The sequence below is a fragment of the Mobula birostris genome, chromosome 16 (assembly GCF_030028105.1).
Source record: "Mobula birostris isolate sMobBir1 chromosome 16, sMobBir1.hap1, whole genome shotgun sequence".
In the NCBI taxonomy this organism is placed as follows: Eukaryota; Metazoa; Chordata; class Chondrichthyes; order Myliobatiformes; family Myliobatidae; genus Mobula; species Mobula birostris.
Genome location: NC_092385.1, coordinates 6,907,744 through 6,929,732, shown reverse-complemented (window position 1 = coordinate 6,929,732; position 21,989 = coordinate 6,907,744). Strand labels below are relative to the sequence as shown.

Below are 21,989 nucleotides of genomic sequence, written 5' to 3'. Positions count from 1 at the left end.
CAGAAAAGATGTTGTCAGGAACTGAGGGCTTGACTTACAGGGAGAGGATTGGCAGGAAAGGACTTTATTCCTTAGAGCATAGGAGACTGAGAAGTGATCTTATAGAGGTATAAAAAACTATGAGGGACATAGATAGGGTGAATGCACACAATCTTTTCCCCAAGTTCCCACGAGTCAAAGACACAGATTTAAAGATGAGCATAGAACATAATGACATGAAGGGGGAGAGATTTAAGAGGAACTTGAGGGACAACATTTTAAGAGATGGAATTGGCTGTCAGAAGCAGTGTTAGAGGAAGGTAAAATAACAACAAGCAAAGGGATCTTGGGCAGACACATGGATAGGAAAAGATGTAGATGTATGACACTGACAAATTGGACTAGATTAGATATCACCTTGGTTGGCATGGACAAGATGGGCTGAAAGGCCTGTTTCGATATGATTGAGACACCAACGGCAGTTGTGGAATTTAAACTATTTTTGAAAGGTGTTTTGAAAGTAATAATTAATCTTAGTGATGACATTAGCAAAACCTTCAGTGAGACACACCCTGGTCACTGAAACCCTTTAGGGGAACTTGTCACAGGCCATTCTCACCTGTAGGTGACTCCAGCCTCATTTCCATCTGACTGGGAACAAACCCCACCACCCTGTCAAGGCCAGTTCACCGTCCAGGTGACCGACGGGTTTCCTGTCTTTGGGCAGTCCTGCAAGGCATGGGGGAGGTGGTATAGCAATACATTTCATTCTCATGAGCCAAATGCCAATGGCACTCTAAATGAGTCCTGAATGTGAACAGTTTGAGAGAGCGGGAGAGCTGCTAACACATCCTCTCTCATTCCTTCGCACCCTCCACATCCTTTCTCATTTCTTCCCCCTCTCTCTCACATCCTCTCATTCTTTCTCTCTCACACCGTGTACTTGGACAAGTACACGAATAGGAAAGGTTTATAGATATATGCACCCCAAACATGAGCAAATGGGACCAGCTCAAGTGGGTGCCGTGATTGGCATGGAAATGTTGGGCTAAAAGTCATGCTTCACTGCTGTATAACTCTATCCTCTATCTCTCTCTCTCTCACACACACACACACACACACACTGCTTCCATATTGTCGACAAAGATTAATTTGCTGAAAATTTATCCAGCCACGTTCTGCAACCAAGTATTTATGGCTTTTTTCCTCCCTGTACTACAGGGCTCAGGTGAGGCGAGGGTCTGGAGGAGGGATCAGATCAAAGAGGGGGGAGTGAGGTGATTAAATACCTCAGTGCAAACGGGAGATAAATAACTGAACAGCTAAGACAGTCAGGGACGAACTGAACCAAAGGTACATTAAATCAAGCACGTCACATCTTCCTGACTCGACATCACCCATCACAAGAGGCTGTTTGATGTGATTTTGACTAACCAGCCATAAAAAAAAATAAATTTATTCTCCCAGAAGTTATCTCGGAACCACACAGTGAATGATTCTGTCCATCGGACTGGGTCCTCTGATATTCTGCATTAGTTTTGCTCTCATTTCTTAGTTTTACCATAAAACCAGGAAGAACCAAAAGGGTCAGACCAGTTACACTCACAGATCTCGATTTTGCAGATGACATAGTCCTGCTCTCTGACCAGATGGAGGAAGCACAGCAGCTACTGACAAAAGTGGAAATTGAGTGCAATAAACGCTAAAAAGACAGAGTACATGGCGTTTAACTGTGACAAAGGTACTCTCAAGACCATAAAGAATCATACCATTAAGAAAGTCTTTGACTTCAAGTACTTTGGGTCAAGAATGATGAGTTTGGAGAAGGACATAAAGATATGGAAGGCACTGGCGTGGAGGGCTATGAACGACGTGAACGAAATCTGGAAGTCGAACCTGACTAGGAGGCTTAAAAAGAGGATCTTCATAGCAGTCATAGAGTCCATTCTCACGTACGGATGAGAGACGTGGATACTCACCAAGACTATGCAAAAGTCTCTGGATGGTTGCCATACACGAATGCTCCGGATGGCTCTTGACGTGAGTTGGCAACAGCACATGACAAACGTCGAGCTCTAAGACGACCTACCAATGCTCACCACTAAAATCAAGGCGAGAAGACTGCAACTAGCGGGGCACTGTCTACGCCACCCCGAGCTACCTGCCAGCCTAGTCATCATATGGGAGCCCAAGTACCGTGGGCACCCTCCCAAGACTATGGGCAACACGCTCCTAGAAGACAGCGGCGCGGCTAATGTAGATGAACTGAACACACTGATGAGGGAGAGGGAGAAGTGGAGAGTCCGTCATCGTGCCCGACGCCAGCCCCCTAGGCCTGAGTCGACGTAGTAGTAGTTTGCTCTCAGCTAACCGTTCAAACTCACTGAGGTTTGTCCCATGAGGTAACCATTCTGTTATTTCCCACCTTAACCCCACCCGCCCTAAAAATATACCTCATGCTGATGGCTTGTTGCGGCTCTGAAGAAGGCCAGCCTCACGGCTTCCGCTGTGAATACAAACCCTGTGCGGACCAGCACCAACCCGTCCCATCAATTGGTCACAGTGTGTGTGGAATGCAAGGCGACTGCACGAGGGATCAAACTGTCCCACTGCCCGGCAGGAGCTGCTCGCATCCTTCCAAAGTTCAAAGTAAAATGTCACTGGTGGTGCTTAATTCTTTTTCACTCAGCAGGTTGTGAGAGTGTGGATCGAGCTGCCAGCACAAGTGGTGCATGCGAGCTCGATTTCAACGTGTAAGTGAAGTTTGGGTAAGTACATGGATAGTAGAGGTACAGAGGGCTATGGAGCAAGTGCAGGTGAATGGAAGGAGGCAGTTTAGATGGTTTCGGCATGGACTAGATGGACTGAATGGCCTGTTTCCGTACTGCCCTTTGGTGTGGAGTCTATGACTCTAAATTCAGCACCTCGGCCTTGGAAAGGTCAGTGAGGTCTGCATGTGGGAGTGTATCTGGAGAGGAAGGTTGGGTTGGGGCAGGAAGAGGGCTAAGAAGTTTGTGCAACATTATGGGTCCAAGGGCCTGTACTGTGCTGTAATGTTCTATCTTCCCCCTTACCTGACCCCACCTATCACCTGCCAGCTTGTGCTCCTCTCTCTCCCCTCACTAAAGGAACATATTTTCAAGACATAACTGACTGCCGGTGCTGGAATCTGGAGCAACACACGGTGTTGTTTTAACATCTAAAATTATGAGGGGGATAGATAAAGTTGATATGGATAGGCTTTTTCCATTGAGAGTGGGGGAGATTCAAACAAGAGGACATAAGTTGAGAATTAAAGGGCAAAAGTTTAGGGGTAACATGAGGGGGATCTTCTTTACTCAGAGAGTGGTAGCTGTGTTGAACGAGCTTTCAGCAGAAGTGGTAAAGGCAGGTTCGATATTGTCATTTAAAGTTAAATTGGATAGATATATGGACAGGAAAGGAATGGAGGGTTATGGGCTGAGAGCAGGTCGGTGGGACTAGGTGAGAGTAAGAGTTCGGTAGGGACTATAAGGGCTGAGATAGCCTGTTTCCGTGCTGTAATTGTTATATGGTTATATGGTTCTAGAGGATCTCAGCAGGTCAAGTGGTGTCTGTGGGGCAGTGAGGGGGAGAGGAATCTTAAAGAGTAACTTTATTTGTCACACGGACACTGAAACATCAAACAATATTGTGAAGGTGGAAGGGTTCCAGGGCAAGGGGGCGATCAAGCACTTCCAAAACTGGGCTTCAACCCAAAACGTCAATGACAACACAGCGCCAGCGACTACCAATCATGGTTCATTTCACGCGGCTCTCTGCGAGGAGTCTGTATGTTGTCCCCCCGCGACCGCGTAGGTCTCCTCCGGGCGCTGTCTCCTCCCACATTCCAACGACGAACAGATTGGGTTAATAGGCTGTGGGCACGCTATGCTGGCACCGGAAGCAATGTGACACTTGCGGGCTGCCGCCACCACTTCCTCGCACTGTGTCGGTGGTTGATGCAAATGACACATTTCGCTGTATGTCTCGACGCGCACGAGACAAATAAAGTTCAGCTCTAATCTTTAGATTCCTCTCCTCCTTACCACGCCACGGGCGCAGCCCGACCTGCTGACAAGCTCCAGAATATTCTATGTTGCTCCAGGTTCCAGCATCTGCAGTGTCCTGTGTCTTGAAAATACGCCCCTTTGCTGGGGGAGTGGGACGAGTGCAAGGTGGCAAGTGATAGGTGAAATCAGGCACATAGAAAATAACAGCAGAGTACAGGCCCCTCGGCCCATGATGATGCAAAACCTCTTAACCTATTCCAAGATCAATCTAACCCCTTCCTCCCACACACATTAGTCCTTCTCATCTATGTGCCTATCTAAGAGTCTCTTAGATGACCCTAATGTATCTGCCTCAGCCTGGCTCTGTGTTCCACACACCTAGCACTTTCCGCATAAAAGCCCACCTCTGACATCCCTCTATACCTTCCTCCAATCACCTTAAAATTATGCCGTCTCATATTAATCATTTCCATCTTGGGGGGAAAAGTCACTGGCTGCCCACTTGATCAATGCCTCTTATCAACTTGCACACATCCATCAAATCACCTCTCATCCTTCTTCACTCCCAAGAGAAAAGCACTAGCTCGCTCAACCTCTCCCCATAAGATATGATCTCGAATGCAGGCAGCATCCTGGTAAATCTCTGCACCTTCTCTAAAGCTTAAAAGCATGTCCTCTGGTATTGGCAATTGCTGCCCTGGGGAAAAGGCGCTGGCTGTCCCCCCAATCTATATCAGGGCTTCCCAACCATTTTTTATGCTATGGACCCCTACCATTAACACAGAGGTCTGTGAACCCCAGGTTGGGAACCCCTGCTCTACATATTACAAGGATTACGAGGATAAATGTATCACTCGATTGAGGAACAACTTCTTCCCTTTTGCCATCAGGTTTCTGAATGGGCATTGAATCTATGAACACCACCTCACTACTTTTTTTTCTTTTTTTGTATTACTTATTTAACTTTACACACACACACACACACCATAACAACAAATTTCACGACATATGCCAGTGATATCAAACCTGATTTTGGTTCTGATATATAACAAGGATGTCACCAGGACTTGAGAACCTGAGTTATAGGGATTGGTTGAATAGGCTAGGACTTTATTGCCTGGAGCGTAGGAGAATGAGAGGAGATTTGATAGAGGTATCCAGAATGATGAGGGGTATAGATAGGGTAAACGCAAGCAGGCTTTTTCCACTGACGTTCAGTACGACTAGAACTAGAGGCCATAGGTTACGGGTAAAAGGTGAAATATTGAAGGGGAACCTCTTCACTCAGAGGTGAGAGTGGAATGAGGTCCAGTGGAAGTAGTGGACATGGGTTTGAGTTCAACATTTAAGAGAAGTTTGGATAAGTACATGGACGTGAAGGGAATAGAGGGATATGGTCCAGGTGTAGGTCAATGTAACTACATCTATTAACAGAGCAAACACGAGGAATTCTGCAGATGCTGGAAATTCAAGCAACACACATCAAAGTTGCTGGTGAACGCAGCAGGCCAGGCAGCATCTCTAGGAAGAGGTACAGTCGACGTTTCAGGCCGAGACCCTTCATCAGGACTAACTGAAGGAAGAGCTAGTAAGAGACCCCTCGTTCTGGACTTCCCTAACATTGGGAACAATCTTCCTGCATCTAGCCTGTCCAATCCCTTTAGAATTTTATACGTTTCAATAAGATCCCCCCTTCAATCTTCTGAATTCCACAGAGTATAAGCCTAGTCAAACCAGTTTTCCCAACATCGGGAACAACCTTCCTGCATCTAGCCTGTCCAATCCCTTTAGAATTTTATACGTTTCAATAAGATCCCCCCTCAATCTTCTAAACTCCAGAGAGTATAAGCCTAGTCAAACCAGTTTTTCATCATATGAAAGTCCTGCCATCCCAGGAATCAATCTGGTGAACCTTCTTTGTACTCCCTCTATGGCAAGAATGTCTTTCCTCAGATTAGGGGACCGAAACTGCACACAGTACTCCAGGTGTGGTCTCACCAAGGCCTTGTACAACTGCAGTAGGACCTCCCTGCTTCTGTACTCGAATCCTCTTGCTATGAATGCCAGCATACCATTCGCCTTTTTCACCGCCTGCTGTACCTGCATGCCCACTTTTAGGTACTATCACTCTGCTCCTCTCAGAATTTTATACCCTTTTATCACCACTTCTCACACTCCTTCCCTCCAAAGAGTAAGGCCCTAACTTGGGAAAATGGGTGGGTGGGGGAAGTGTGATTATTTGAGAAGCTGGGAGGGGATCGCAGTGGGATCTACTTCTACCAGTAACACAAGAGATTCTGCAGATGCTGGAAATCGGGAGTAGCACAGACAAAATGCTAGTGGAACTCAGCAAGCAAGGCAAGCATCTAAGTTACAAAGAAAGGTTGAACAAGTTGGGTCTTTATTCTTTGGAACGTAGAAGGTTTAGGGGGGACTTGATAGAGGTGCTTAAAATTATGAGGGGGATTGATAGAGTTGACGTGGATAGGTTTTTTCCATTGAGAGTGGGGGAGATTCAAACAAGAGGACATGAGTCGAGAGTTAAAGGGCAGAAGTTTAGGGGTAACATGAGGGGGAACTTCTTTACTCAGAGAGTGGTAGCTGTGTGGAACGAGCTTCCAGCAGAAGTGGTTGAGGCAGGTTCGATGTTGTCGTTTAAAGTTAAATTGGACAGCTATATGGACAGGAAGGGAATGGAGGGTTATGGGCTGAGTGCAGGTCGGTGGGACGAGGTGAGAGTAAGAGTTTGGCCCGGACTAGAAGGGCCGAGATGGCCTGTTTCCGTGCTGTAATTGTTATATGGTTATATCTATGGAGAGATGTAAACTGTTTACGTTTCAAATCAAGAGCTTTATGAAGAGTTCTGATAAAGAGTCTCAGCCCGAAATATCAACTGTTTATTGCTTTCCATAGAAGTTGTCTGACCTGTTGCGTTTCTCTAGCATTCTGTACGAACTACTTCTATCTGTATGATTAAAAACTGCTCTCTGCAGTTGGTTGACTTTCTGCAAGTGGTTGACTTTCTCCCTGTTTAACAATGCCGTTCACAACTCTCGCGCACTTCAAAGACAACAGCAGTGCCTGCCCTGTCAGAGGAGATGACACATTATGTTATAGAAATCTGGTTTCATCTGGTCTCGGAGGAGAACGACTCCATTCCACCCTTCAGCCCCCTCCGTGTAACCTCCTGGTACTTGACAGCGAGCCCAGTAAACACAATTCAATGCAGAGCTCCCGTGCCACAGACAAAGCACAAATCTGCAGAGTCGATCCTCTAATATTCAGGAAGGGCATGGTGGCATAGTAGTTAGGGCAATGCCTAAGATTGAGGTCCAAGTCCTGATGCTGTCAGCAAGGGGTTTGTTCGTTCTCCCTGTGACCACGTGGGTCTCCTCCAGGTGCTCTGGTTTCCTCCCACAGTCCAGACGGATGGGTTTGGGTTAGTAAGTTGTCATTTAAAAGTTCAAAGCAAATTTATTATCAAAGTATGTGTATATCACCATATACCACCCTGAGGTCTATTTTCTTACAGGCATCCGCAGTACAACTAAGAAATGCAATAAAATCAATGAAAAACAACACACAAAGACTTAAAGCAGCCAATGTGCAAGAGACAATCTGTAAATACAAACAAAACAAACAAATAAATAAATAATACTGAGAACATGCTATGCTAGGCGCTGGAATCGTGGTGACACTTGTGGGCAGCCCAGCACATACCTCACTGATTTGATTTGATGCAAACAATGTATTTCACTGTATATTTCAATGTATTTCTGATAAATAAAGCTAATCTGTATCTTTAAGTGCAAAGGCAGCAGCCGAGAGGCTGCAGGGGGTGAAGGACAGTCCCAGATCAGTCCTCGGTCTGCCTGTCAGACCCCTTCCCCCCAACCCCCACCCACCGCTAGGAGAGTCTGCACCAAAACAGGATTAACAAGGTTCTCTCCCCTTCTGCCCACAACCCCACCCCCACCTCAGGCAACCTAACCCTTCCCAAGTCGAGAGCAAACACAGTCCCTGTTCATATTTTCCACTGACTGTGAAGGAACAGGCCCTGGGGCCTACCTTCTCTGCATGGGAAACTTCAGCCTGTACAACTGGAGATCAGTGCGAAGGTCAAGAAATTCCTATTGAGGCAGTACAGCTCGCGTCTCAGTGGAGATCCAGCCGCTGTCTTTTACTCCCTCTCCCTGAGAGGCGCCACTAACCTTTCTGGAGGAAGAAGATACCTCAGGTGTCCATGGATACCAGAAGGTCAAAACTCTCTAATTTCCACTTGCCACTGTTCAGTGTTTCTTTACAAATGCCCTTCAAATGCCAACACTTGGTCTGCACTCAGCCAGCCCACAGAGAGGGAACCAACGTCACTGTCTTCTGAAGACAATTTATTTCTCCTTTATCAACTTTAGCTGCACGTTTCAGCACAAAACTCTCAAGAGGCCCATTGGCATGGAAACCCATGGGCCCACTCGAAAAAATCCGTCTTTCCGAGAACTAATCCACCAAGATGCAGGATGTATAATCCGTTGCCACGTCGACAGGTTTTCCAAGAATCCCTCATAATTATGGATTAATCTCCAAGATACAAAAAAAAGTGGAGGGAGGGAAATGGGACAGTGAGAGAGTGAAAATAATTCTCTCAACGTTATCTGGGAAGTAACATTGCAGCACTCTAAAACTCTGGTGAGACCACACGTGGAATATTGTGTTCAGTTCTGGTCTCCTCATTATAGGAAGGATAGAACATAGAACATGGAAAACCTACAGCACAATACAGGCCCTTCGGCCCACAAAGCTGTGCCGAACATGTCCTTACCTTAGAAATTACCTTGGGTTACCCATAGCCCTCTGTTTTCCTGAGCTCCATGTACCTGTCCAGGAGACTTTTAAAAGAACCTATCGTATCCGTCTCCACCACCGTTGCTGGCAGCCCATTCCACGCACTCACCACTCTCTGCATAAAAAACTTACCCCTGACATCTCCTCTGTACCTGCTTCCAAGCAGCTTAAAACTGTGCCCCCTCGTGCAAACCATTTCAGCCCTGGGAAAAAGCCTCTGGTTATCCACACGATCAATGCCTCTCATCATCTTATACACCTCTATCAGGTCACCTCTCAACCTCCATCGCTCCAAGGAGAAAAGGCCAAGTTCACTCAACCTATTCTCATAAGGCATGCTCCCCAATCCAGGCAACATCCTTGTAAATCTCCTCTGCACCCTTTCTATGGTTTCCACATCCTTCCTGTAGTGAGGCAACCAGAACTGAGCACAGTACTCCAAGTGGGGTCTGACCGGGGTCCTATATAGCTGCAACATTACCTCTCGGCTCTTAAACTCAACACCTAACCCCAAAGGATGTGGAAGCTTTAGAGAGAGTGCAGGAGTGCAGGGGATATTAACCAGGATGCTGCCTGGATTGGAGAATATGGCTTATGAGGATAGGTTCAGCAAACTAGGACTTTTCTCTTTGGAGCAAAGGAGGTTGAGAGGTGACTTAATAGAGGTCCATGATATCGATAAAGTGTACAAGGTGCAGGCCTTATCTTAAGAGACAGAAATTGAGTGGGCAGCCAGACACTTTTTCTCAGGGTTCAAATAGCTAATATGAGGGGCCATAATTTTAAGACTGAAGGAAAATTTAGAGGGGGTGTCAGAGGTAAGTTTTTTTACACAAGTGTAGTGGGTGCGTAGCATACACTGCCAGTGGTGGTGGTAGAGGCAGATACATTAGGGGCATCTAAGGGAATCTTTCTGAATGGACAATGGATCCATCTATATTATTTCACTTTTTTTGCTCTCTTCATGGACTACTAATTTAATTTTTATATGTGTATTTATAATAACTATTTATAGAGCATTTTTCATACAATGTAGTTCAAAGTGCTTTAGAATGGGATAAAAGTGCAAACATGAAAATAAAAGACAAAAAGATGTTTGTTAAAAGCAAGGTTAAATAAATAGGGTTTGAGCTGGTGTTTAAAAGCGTCGACTGAGCCTGCATCCCACTTAGTTTTAAGTACTGAGTTTCACAGTTTAGGGAGCATAGTTCAAAAAAGCTGACCTGCCAATTATGTTTTGACAGAGATTGTTTAAATTTAAGAGACTGGTGGAAGAAAATCTGAGAGCTTGAGCAGGATGATAAAACAAAAATGAACCTGCGATGTACTGTGGTCCCAGATAGTTAATAGTTTTCAAAACAAGTCAGGGGTTGGGGGTGGTGGGGTAGTTGGGATAAGCTCCCATGACCTATTAAATGCTCCCAATGGTGTGTGTCTCAAATAGCCTCTGACCACCAAGCTCAAGTACAGCTGTTGGCTTTCACATGTGTCTTAGTTGCTGAGCCCAGCAGAACTGTTTCTACTGACGAGAGAAAGGGCAATGCTGGGTTACTGGCGCCTTAAAACCAGTCACTCACTTTGGGCAGATGGGGTTCATCAGCCATGGCTGGCAGCTCATCTAGGAGAAGGAAAACTCTGACGTCAAAACTTTGTTGCCTTTCGGCTATTGGGGAAGGCTTCGGGAGTAAATCCTGAGGAAAAATCTGGAGCTGGAGTCCCTAAGGGAGACCTACATTGAGTTCAACACTAACTAGTAACTTCTGCAATGGTGCTGGTGCCAAACTGTATCGGTCTCTGCCTTTCCTTTGGATTCATCAACGAAGTGGAGAGGTGGGGGGTGGGGGGGGGGGGGAGTGTGCTTGATACATGGGCAACAGCTTGCTCTCCATATTGTACTGTCCTGGCTTTGTGTATCTAGACAGCGAGGACGCAGCATCCATAGAGGACCCTGACCAACAGAGGGCTAAATAAATGTACATATATCAATCATATGGCAGAGAATTTAAACCTGATTCTGATGAAGATAAATGGAAGGAGTATTAGACTGATGTTGAGGTAGAGAAGTTTGGCACAACATAGTGGGCTGAAGGACCTGTATTGTGCTATAATGTTCATGGTTCAATGTCAAGGTTCTGTGTTAAAACGAAGTTTTTTACTGTACAATAATAAATCAATTTAACCATTAGCTTTCTTTATCATTTAATCTCTCTACACTGCCACCTCCTGGCATCTTTTGAACTTGTTTTCTGAGTCCCTCTATTCCTCAGTACTCCATAGGGCCTGACCCACTCTCATCTTTCAAAGACCTGTCACCTTGAACTTATCAGGACTGAATTCCATCTGCCACTTTTCTGCCCGCCTTGCCAACTCATCAGTATTTTCCTGATGTTTCTTTAGTCTTCTTCCTTTGGGTGGAAGGAGGTGAAGTATACAGCCTTTGGGATGAGCTGCAAACCAGGGGGGACCTTCTTCATGCAGAGGGGGGTGATTTCATCAAACGAGCTGCCAAAGAAAGTGGTTGAGGCAGGTACAATTACACCATTTAGAAGACATTTGGACAGATACATGGATTAAAAAAATAAATTTGTAAGGATGAGAGCCATCTGCAGGCAAATAAGGATAGCATAGATGGACATCTTGGTTGGCACATGGACCAGTTCAATGTCATATCACTCTATGCTTGCCCAGGCCAAGGCTAATGCTCCAACACAATGGCCGGATGGTAGAATCAGAATCAGATTTAATATCACCAGCATATGTCGTGAAATTTGTTGCTAACCGGCAGCAGAACAATGCATTACATTATAATAAAAACTGTGAATTACAGTATATATAAAATAGTTAATTAAAAAAAAGTAGTGAGGTAATGTTCATTGGTTCAATGTCCATTCAGAAATTGGGTGGCAGAGGCGAAGGAGCTGTTCCTGAATCATTGAGTGTGTGTCTTCAGGCTTCTGTACCTCCTTCCTGATGATAACAATGAGAAGAGGTCGTAAGTGGTGGGGGTCCTAAATAATGGACACCAGCTTTTAGAGGCATCGTTCCCTGAAGATGTCTTGGATACAATAGAGGCTAGTGCCAATGATGGAGCTAAGCTTGCAATTCTAACTTTGATCCTGTGCAGTAGCACCACCACCACCCCCACCCCCACAACAGTGATACAAACAGTTAGAACACTCTTCACAGATAGCATAACTTTTCCCAGCACACAAGGATGTGCTGGGGGCAGCCTGCAAGTGTTCCCACACTTCTGGTACCAACACAGCGTGCCCACAATTGAAGCCTTCTGATGGACGGGGTTGACCGCGCATATTGTGTCCTCACTGTCTACGTGTAACACAAGCCAGGGCAGTACGATATTGGGAGCAAGCTGTTGCCTGTGGAGCAGGCTCCCCCTCTCCAAGCAGAGGATGAGTCGTGAGGAGCAGCAGGGACCGATACAGCCTGGCACCGGTGGCATCACAGGAGCTGCCAGTCAGTGTTGAACGCAACATGGGACTGACTTGGGGACTCCAGCTCCTGAGGTTGGGGTCTAATCCTGAAGCATTCCTCCTGACTGAGTGTAGTCGCAGGGTCGCAGTGGTTTGAGATCAGAGTCTTCTTTGACCTAGCAGAGCTGCCAACCACAGCTAATAAGACGCATCTGCCCAATTATCCCTAAAATGTGCGTCCTTGGAATGTGGGAGGAAACCAGAACACCCAGAGGAAACCCACATGGGTCACAAGGAGAACGTACAAACTCCTTACAGACAGCAGTGGGAATCAAACTCAATCAATGATCGCTGCCCTTCGTAAAGCAATTGCACTAACCGCTACGTCACCATGCTGCATTGGGCTGAAGGCTTGTTCCTCAACTGCACTGCTCTATGTTCTAATATTTAAGAGGCATCCGTTCAGGTAGTTGAACGTGAAGGCCGCAGAGGGACATTGATTTATTTCAAGGTGCAGCACGCTACCAGGCCTTTCTGGGCCAATGAGCCCTCACCGCCCAGTTACCGCCTTGTGACCAATTAACTTGATTCATGATGGCATGGCGGAGCAGACTCAATGGGCCAAATGGCCCAATTATGCGCCTATCTCTTACGGTCACAGAGACTTATTTGGAGATACAACATGGAAGAGGCCAAACTGTATCTATTTAACCCGAGGCTAATCATAGGACAAATTACAAAGACCGATTAAACCTACCGACTGGCACGTCTTTGGACTGTGGGAGGAAACCGGAGAACCCAGAGGAAACCCACGCGGTCACGGGGAGAACGTACAAACTCCTTACAGGCAGCAGCTGGAATTGAACCCGGGTCACTGGCGCTGTATTAGCATTACGCTAACCCCTATGTAACTGTGCCACCCCTCGTTAGTACAGGCGTATAGAAGAGATAGGACTAGACATGAGGGGTCGAAGGGCCTGTTTCTGACTCTACAACTCCATGATTCCATGACACCTTTCAAAGGAAAGTAAGTCTCGCCCCAGGCTGGAGATAGTATAGACAACCCATTGATAGGTCGCTCAATTTCCGCTGTGTAAAGTACAAGGCAAGATATCATTAAACAGGAGCATTACCGGACACTTCATTTCAATCTGTCTTATCTTCCTGCACGGCTTTAAATCACATGACTGATCTGGCTGCAGAGGTTTTGTGCTGAGCGGTGAGGTAATGGAAAGTCAGCGTTCACTGTATGTCAGGTCTGAGTCTGACACTCTGTCAGACAGGGCAGCCGCGAGAAGCATCTTGTCAGCCAGGGCTTGTGGGTCAAACAAGCATACGTTCAGGGGAGGCTCACGTGTGTACCAGGGGTCCATTGCAGAAGAGACAGAGAGGGAGGGAGGAGAGGGAGAGGTGGGGTGGGGGGGGAGGGGAGAGGATTAAGGGGTGAGAGGGAGGAGAGGTACGGTGGGGGAGGGGAGGAGCGGTAGGGACAGGTGGAGGGGGAGAGAGGAGGTGTGAGTGGGAAGGGGAGAGGGTTAAGGGGTGAGAGGGGAGAGGGTTAAGGCGTGACGGGGAGGGGTGAGGGTAAATGGTGAGGGGGAGGGGAAGATGGGGAGGGGAGGTGGGGAGGAGGGAGAGGGCAGAGGGGTGAGGGGGTGGAGGGGAAGAAGGTATGAGGAAAGAGACAGGGAGAGAGAGAAAGGCATGAGGAAAGGGAAAGAGGAAAGCCATAAAACAAACGATCAGAATAAGCCCACTCAGCCCATCGAGTCTGCTCTGCTATTCCATCATAGCTGGTTTATTATCCCTCTCAACCCCATTCTCCTCCCTTCTCTCCATAACCTTTAACACCCTTATTAATCAAGAATGAAGGGCCATTTACCACAATCACTGATGGACCATATCCTTCTGCAGATGCAGCCTGACCCACCAAGCTCTTCCAGCAGGAAGAGTTTCTGTTTGCTGCAGATTCCTCTCCTGTTTCGTCATGGAACTGGGGAGAGCGGTGGAGGGTGACGGCCACTAAATCAGGGATTCCCTTCACTCCTCGGAGTGCCAGGGCCTAGCAATCCAAACTACAGTGAGTAAACCAGCTTTAAATTCCTGAGCATTAATATATCAAATAAACCATCCTGGGCCCAGCACATACTACGCAGCGACACGGTAGTGCAGTGGTTAGCACGAATGCTCGGAACATTCTGGGTTTTGGACTTCAATTCTGGCACCATCTGTAAGGAGTCTGTACATTCTCACCACGATCCGCAAATGTTTCCTCCGACAGTACAAAGATGAACCAGTCAGTAAGTTAACTGATAATTGTAAATTGTTCTATGATTAGGGTAGTGTTACATAGGTGGCTTGCTGGGGAGAGCAGCGGAAGGGTCTGTCTGCATTGTATCTCTAAATACCGTTTGTAAATAAAGTTAAATTGAAAGAAAACCAAAGCTAGCAATAGGATTTAATTCTGTATCCCTGCTCCTCCCTCCTGGCTCGGGGGATTTAACTCTCCCCGTCTCAATGGCTGGCTTCGCTCAGCGAGGGAAATCTGCATGTTCCTCCCGTCAAAATTATTCGGAATCATTGCCCCCTTTGGCCACTCCCGTTCCAATCTCCATCGAAATGACAGGATCCAAATGTGAGTTAACAGATTAAAAGTGCGCGTTGCGGCCTGACCTAGTTTCATCAGCAAAGCCGATGGACAGGCTCATTAAAACTGCTGCGAAAGTGACAGCCAGCTATTGGGAGGCTTTGATATAAGCCAATTAAAAGTGCGATCGCAGGAGACAGTGATGAATTACAGCTTCATCAGCAACATACAGGCACTCTCAGCTGGGAACAATTCACACAGATACTGATACACACACACACACACACACACACACACACACACCATAATACAGGCACTCACAGCTCGAAACAATTCACACAGATACACACACGCACACGTGCACACACACACCATAGTACAGACACCCTCAGCAGGGAGCAATACACACACACGGGCACAGACACACCCACAGTTATACACACACACACACACACACACACACAGAGTCTCTCATACAGATACATGTTTACACACACACACAGACACACTCATTTGGGCACAGACATGCCCCACACTCACACACACAGACACACACTCATGTACAAACACACTCACATGTACACAAAGACACACAGTTACACACACACACAGAGTCTCTCATACAGATACATGTTTACACACACACACACACACACACACACTACAGATACATGTTTACACACATACACACACACACACACACACACACACACACACACACACAGAGTGACAGTTGAGAATTTCAGCAGCATGTGGAATCAACTAAGTTCATCGTCCCTCTGGCAAGGCCCTCTCTAATGAAAGGCGGACAACACAGCACACCAGAGAAGCACAGGAAGATCCAAAAAAGCACCATGACAAATGAGACGACGCGTGTCAGGGAGGCAGGAGGCTTGGCCTATGGAATAATTCTCCTGCTCATCACTAACTCACAGGAGATGCAAAGGGACAGCTTTAATGGCCCTCTTTGTCTGCCTGTCTCCCGCAAAATTGCCACGCTATTTTAAGCCAGGGCTGTTTCTTTTATAGAAACCAGCTCTCCAAGTTCCCAGGCGTTTCAAATTAAGGTAGGCTCCCGTGTCTGCAGACCCTGCGGGTCAGGGTCAGGGGTGTGGAACACCGTCTCTCAGCAGATGTTGGATACTGCTGGTGATGAATAGGGAATTCTTCTTTCTGACTTTTCACCACCCAGTGCCGCCCAGTCGACCAGCCGGCCGCTGCTGCTTGGGTCCGTTTCACCCTTCTTCAGCCAGGCCAGAGGCAGGCCTGGGAACAGCTCGCCTCACCGCAGCAGTCAGTGCGATGGCTTTACAGCACCAACAATCTGACTGGAGTTCAATTCCCACCACTGCGAGTGAGGAGTCTGTTGAAATCCTCCCTGTGACCTCTCGGGTTTCCTCCAGGTGCCCCGGTTTCCTCCCAAATTCCGAAGACGTATAGTTAGGGTCAGGAAATTGCGGGCATGCTATGTTGGCACGAGAAGTGTGGCAACATTTGCAGGCTGCCCAGCGCAGTCCTTGTGGAGTTGATTTCACACAAACAGTGTGGTACATCTGAGAAATAAAGCTAATCTTTATCTTTTCCTGGCCATAGCGCTCGCGAGAGCAGCTCACTAGGAGATGCGCTGGGACAGGATGAAGGTGCAAATACTGCACAGACAGCACCCGAGGTCAGGGTTGAACCTGGGTTTCTGGTGCAGTGAGGCTGTGGGTCTACCCGCTGCGCAACTTACCGACCAGTTGCTTAATGAAATATATCCTTGCCTTGGATGTAGCTTGGAGAAAATTCACTCAGCAGATTTCTGAGCAGAAGAAGCTGTATAATGAGGACTCACGGGGGCTTTAGATTCAGGAGAGATGTTCCCGTTGGCAAAGTAGAAATGGTGTGGTGATGGGTGGGTTGAGGAATTTAATCCATCAGAGGGCTATAAATCTTTGAGAGTCTCTACCCTAAAGAGCAGTAGAGACTGGTTTATCGAGCACATTCGAGCCTCACGTAGGCTAAGTTAACGGAAACAGGAGCTGAGAGCAAGACTGGAAATCAGATTGGCCATGTTCTTCTTGAAGGGCAGGGCAAATTTGAGGGGCCGAATGGCTCATCGCTCCTCTTTTTTTTGTGTTCTTGGGTTCTCTCCGGACAAACAATGGGAACGTCACCCGAGTCTGCAGATATCAGCCTTGGCTCAGCTGACACAAGACTGCGACTGATATCTGAAGTACTTTCACTGCCCTTTTCAGACTGCTGTGAATACCTCTCTGTTCCCTAGTGCAGTCGCATGAATTCATGAGAATTAGGTAAAATATTATTCCCTGTGTACAGAAATATTACTTAGAAAGAAATACTTATTAATGATCAATTGAGAATGTCAAATCCATCAGTTTGCAGTCTTGCATCCGTAGTGGATGACCTTGCAGTGAACTCCATCTCCCCTTCCCACTCAGTCAAGCGATTTTATATTCTTTTCTGTTTCTGTTAGCTGCGTACCTCGTCTTGGACCAGGATGTCTTGGAACAAATAGCCTGCTGTACATTAGATGGAACTTGGAAGTGGGCAATGTATCCATGCTTATTATTTGTAAGCAGGGTGTCAGTATGACTTATGGCCGGGATGTCCATATTGGTTGTGGATACGGTGCCCATCTTACCTGTGGGCAGGGGGCAGGGGGCAGGGGGCAGGGTCCATATTAACACAGAACACAGAACAATACGACACAGGCACTTTGGCCTCCCATACTGTGCCATATTAATTGAGCTAATGACACCGAATCACTTTTGCCTGAACAGTGTCCATATTCACCCACTCTCTCTCAGTTTCAGACCATAAGATATAGGAGCAGAATGAGACCATTTGGCCCATCACTTACATGCCTACCTAAGAGTGAAGGGTGCCCGGAATGGGCTGCCGGGTGAAGTGGTGGAGTCACCTATGAGAACGTCGTTTTAGAAGCAGTCTGACAGACACTTGAACAGGCAGAGAATGAAGGGGTACAGATCTTCACTGTTTAAATTGGCATCATGGTGAGTAGGGACAGAATCGGCCAAGTGGCCTGATCCTGCGTTGTCCTGTCCTATAAACCAGCCCAGCAACCCTTTGCTGTTCCAGATGATTACATGGCTGAAATTCAGAACCACAGCTCCATAGGATTACTGTCCCCTCAACTATCAGGCTCCAGAATAAAAGGGGACAGCTACACTCAATTGCCCAATCCTTGAGATGTTCCCACAACCAATGACCTCACTTTAAGGACTCTTTATCTCATTATCTCATGTTCTTGTTATTTATCGCTATTTATTTATATTCGCATCTGCACAGTTTGTTCTCTTCTGCAATCTGGTTGATCTTTCACCGATCCTGTTATAGTTACTATTCCATAGATTTGCTGAGTATGCCCACAGGAAAATGAATCTGCGGGTTGTCTGTGGTGACAGATCTGTACTTTGATAATAAAATTTACTTTGACTTTGATTTGAGTCCAAATCCTATTATTCCAATGTGTCCTGATAAACACACTTGACAGTGGGATAGAATCTTTGCAAGTTGCCGCTGTCCAAAGGTTTATTCTTCATGTGTAGTTAGGGAGAACCTGCAGACCCAGATCAGTTTTCTTTTCCTTATCTGGTACCAGGTCTGGTGCGCTGACCTTTGGAGCTAGAATTTCAGAATTAAGTTTGATTTCAAGCAGCAATCTGGCCTTGCTGAAGGTGGCCACAAAGCTGTCAAGATCATCATGAGCAAGAGATTCAGCAGCTTATCTCAGGCTCGGAGTAGCGATCCAATCTGCTGCCTGTACCCTTCCCAACCACCACAAGCTTGCAGTTCCACAGAGAGACGCGATTGGAGGCTTCGGAGTTCTGAGTTGGGGCAACCAGCCAATCAGTAGAAAGCAAATTGGAACAGGTTACCGATGCTAGCCATGCCTGGGGCAATTAACTGTAAAGCTGCTTGGACGGCTTTCAGAGTAACACATGCAAAATGCTGGAGGAACTCCGCAAGTCAGGCAGCATCTATGGGGAGGAATTAAAAAGTTGACGTTTCGAGCTGAGTCACTTCACAAGGGTCTCAGCCCAAAACACAGACGGCTTATTCAACTCCATAGATGCTACCTGACCTGCTGAGTTCCTCCAGCAAGCTTGTATGTATTGGTCTAGATTTCCAGAATCTCAGAATCTTTTGTGTTTAGGGTGCCTTTCATATGCAAAATGCCTTTCGCAATCTCAAAAGGTCAAAATGTGCCGACTTCATGAGTTGTCAATGTAGGGCGTTGGAAATATGGAACAAGCTGCCATTGGAAGCTGTAGAGGCAGGTACAATTAAAGGGTCATAGAGTACAACAGTACGACACCAATCTTGAGCAATGACAGTGAAGTCCTATTCTATTCGACAGCACAGAAACAAGCCCTTTGGCCATCTAGTCCGTGCTTACCTGCCATTCCGCCTTGTCCCATCGACCTGCACCTACAACCCTCCCCACCCCTCCCATTCATGCACTGAACTTCTCCAAACTTCTCTTAAATGTTGCAATCAAACTTGCATCCACCACTTCCACACTCTCATCACCCGCTGAGTGAAGAAGTTCCCCCTCAGGTTCCCCTTAAATATTTCACCTATGACCTCTACTTCTAGTCTCACCCAACCTCAGCAGAAAAAGCCTGCTTGCAGTTACCGCATCTATACACCTTAGAATTTTGTGTATCTCGACCAACTCTCCCCTGAAGAAGGGTATTGGCCCAAAACGTTGACTGTTTAATCTTTTCCATAGATGCTGCCAGGCCTGCCCAATTGCTCCAGCATTTTGTGTGTGTTACCTCGAGGGTCTTGAACTCAATCCCCCAACTAATGAAGGCCAGCAAGCCACACGCCTCACTGACAACCCTTTTGGCTTGCACGGCAGCTTTGAGGAACCTGTGGACTTGGAACCCAAGATCACTCTGTTCCTCCACGTTGTCTTGCATCTGGGTAGGTATAACAAAACTCCCCCCCACCTGCATTGGGATGTGTGATGCCCATCTGGGTGAGCAGCACAGCCTTTGTTTAAGTAGGTAAGGAAAAGAGAGTGCATCGCTGGCTCGGTACCTCACTGGGGAGTCCGCATGGCTTTGGTGCCAGGGAAACTCAAATCACCAACAGGCTGACTCACGGCGGAGAATGACAGTAACAAAGGCACAACTGACAGAACATTAGGAGCATTATCACCAAGGCGATGTAGATAATTAGCTTTGGATCTACAAAGATATTTTCGGATTCAGATTTATTACCACTGACATACAGTACTGTGCAAAGGTTTTAGAGCTAGGGTGTCTGAGACTTTTGCACAGTGCTGTGTTTGTCAATATGGAGCGGAGAACGAGTTTGTAAATCTGGTGGGAACAAAGGATGCTGGGAATGGTGAGGGTGGAGTGCCGCGGGAGGGGTGTGGGACACGTGGCAGAGGAGGATCGTCAGAGGGTGGAGGTGGCGCAGGTGCAGGCACACCCAGCTCTGAGACTCCAGGCAAGGTCACCTGATGCCAAACAATTGGTTTATTGATCATTGCAGAATGTCTCACTGGTGCTTCCCACTCCCTCCCTCCCTCCCTTCCCCTTTTCCCAACCATGATTCCCCTCTCGCTGCCCCCTTCCCATTCTCAGCCCACAATAGAGTCCCATACCAGAATCAGGTTTATCAGCACTCCAAAAATTTGTTTTTTTTGCGGCAGCTGTACAATATAATACATAAAATTACTACAATAATGTGCAAAGTCTTACATACGTTTCATGTGCCTGACTTTTGCACAAAACTGCTGTGAAATTTGTTGTCGCAAACAACAGGAATTCTGCAGATGCTGGAATTTCAAGCAACACACATCAAAGTTGCTGGTGAACGCAGCAGGCCAGGCAGCATCTGTAGGAAGAGGTACAGTCGACGTTTCAGGCCGAGACCCTTCGTCAGGACTAACTGAAGGAAGAGTGAGTAAGGGATTTGAAAGTTGGAGGGGGAGGGGGAGATCCAAAATGATAGGAGAAGACAGGAGGGGGAGGGATGGAGCCAAGAGCTGGACAGGTGATTGGCAAAGGGGATACGAGAGGATCATGGGACAGGAGGTCCGGGAAGAAAGATTGGGGGGCGGGACCCAGAGGATGGGCAAGGGGTATATTTAGAGGGACAGAGGGAGAAAAAGGAGAGTGAGAGAAAGAATGTGTGTATAAAAATAAGTAACAGATGGGGTACGAGGGGGAGGTGGGGCCTAGCGGAAGTTAGAGAAGTCAGTGTTCATGCCATCAGGTTGGAGGCTACCCAGACGGAATATAAGGTGTTGTTCCTCCAACCTGAGTGTGGCTTCATCTTTACAGTAGAGGAGGCCATGGATAGACATGTCAGAATGGGAATGGGATGTGGAATTAAAATGTGTGGCCACTGGGAGATCCTGCTTTCTCTGGCGGACAGAGCGTAGATGTTCAGCAAAGCGGTCTCCCAGTCTGCGTCGGGTCTCGCCAATATATAAAAGGCCACATCAGGAGCACCGAAAGCAGTATATCACCCCAGTCGACTCACAGGTGAAGTGTTGCCTCACCTGGAAGGACTGTTTGGGGCCCTGAATGGTGGTAAGGGAGGAAGTGTAAGGGCATGTGTAGCACTTGTTCCACTTACACGGATAAGTGCCAGGAGGGAGATCGGTGGGGAGGGATGGGGGGGACGAATGGACAAGGGAGTTGCGTAGGGAGCGAACCCTGCGGAATGCGGGGGGGGGGGAGGGAAAGATGTGCTTAGTGGTGGGATCCCATTGGAGGTGGCGGAAGTTACGGAGAATAATATGTTGGACCCGGAGGCTGGTGGGGTGGTAGGTGAGGACCAGGGGAACCCTATTCCTAGTGGGGTGGCGGGAGGATGGAGTGAGAGCAGATGTACGTGAAATGGGGGAGATGCGTTTAAGAGCAGAGTTGATAGTGGAGGAAGGGAAGCCCCTCCTCCTCCAACTTTCAAATCCCTTACTCACTCTTCCTTCAGTTAATCCTGACGAAGGGTCTCGGCCTGAAACGTCGACTGCACCTCATCCTAGAGATGCTGCCTGGCCTGCTGCGTTCACCAGCAACTTTGATGCGAAATTAGTTGTTTTGGGGCAGCAATACAGTGCAAGACATA

The 21,989-nt window shown here is 47.2% G+C and overlaps 1 protein-coding gene across 8 annotated transcripts in view; it reads right to left on the bottom strand.

Annotated features, from left to right (window-relative positions):
* Nucleotides 1-21,989, bottom strand: part of LOC140210964 (plexin-A1-like) — a 464,700-nt gene that overhangs the window by 138,198 nt on the left and 304,513 nt on the right. Inside the window, exon 11 of one of the 8 annotated variants that reach the window (XM_072280263.1) lies at nucleotides 11,615-11,819. The exons of the other annotated variants lie outside the window; for them this stretch is intronic. Within the exon in view, the coding sequence (XP_072136364.1) occupies nucleotides 11,799-11,819 (21 nt within the window). The 3' untranslated portion in view covers nucleotides 11,615-11,798. Of the gene's footprint in view, nucleotides 1-11,614; nucleotides 11,820-21,989 lie in introns of those variants that run through there. 8 annotated transcript variants of the gene reach the window in all.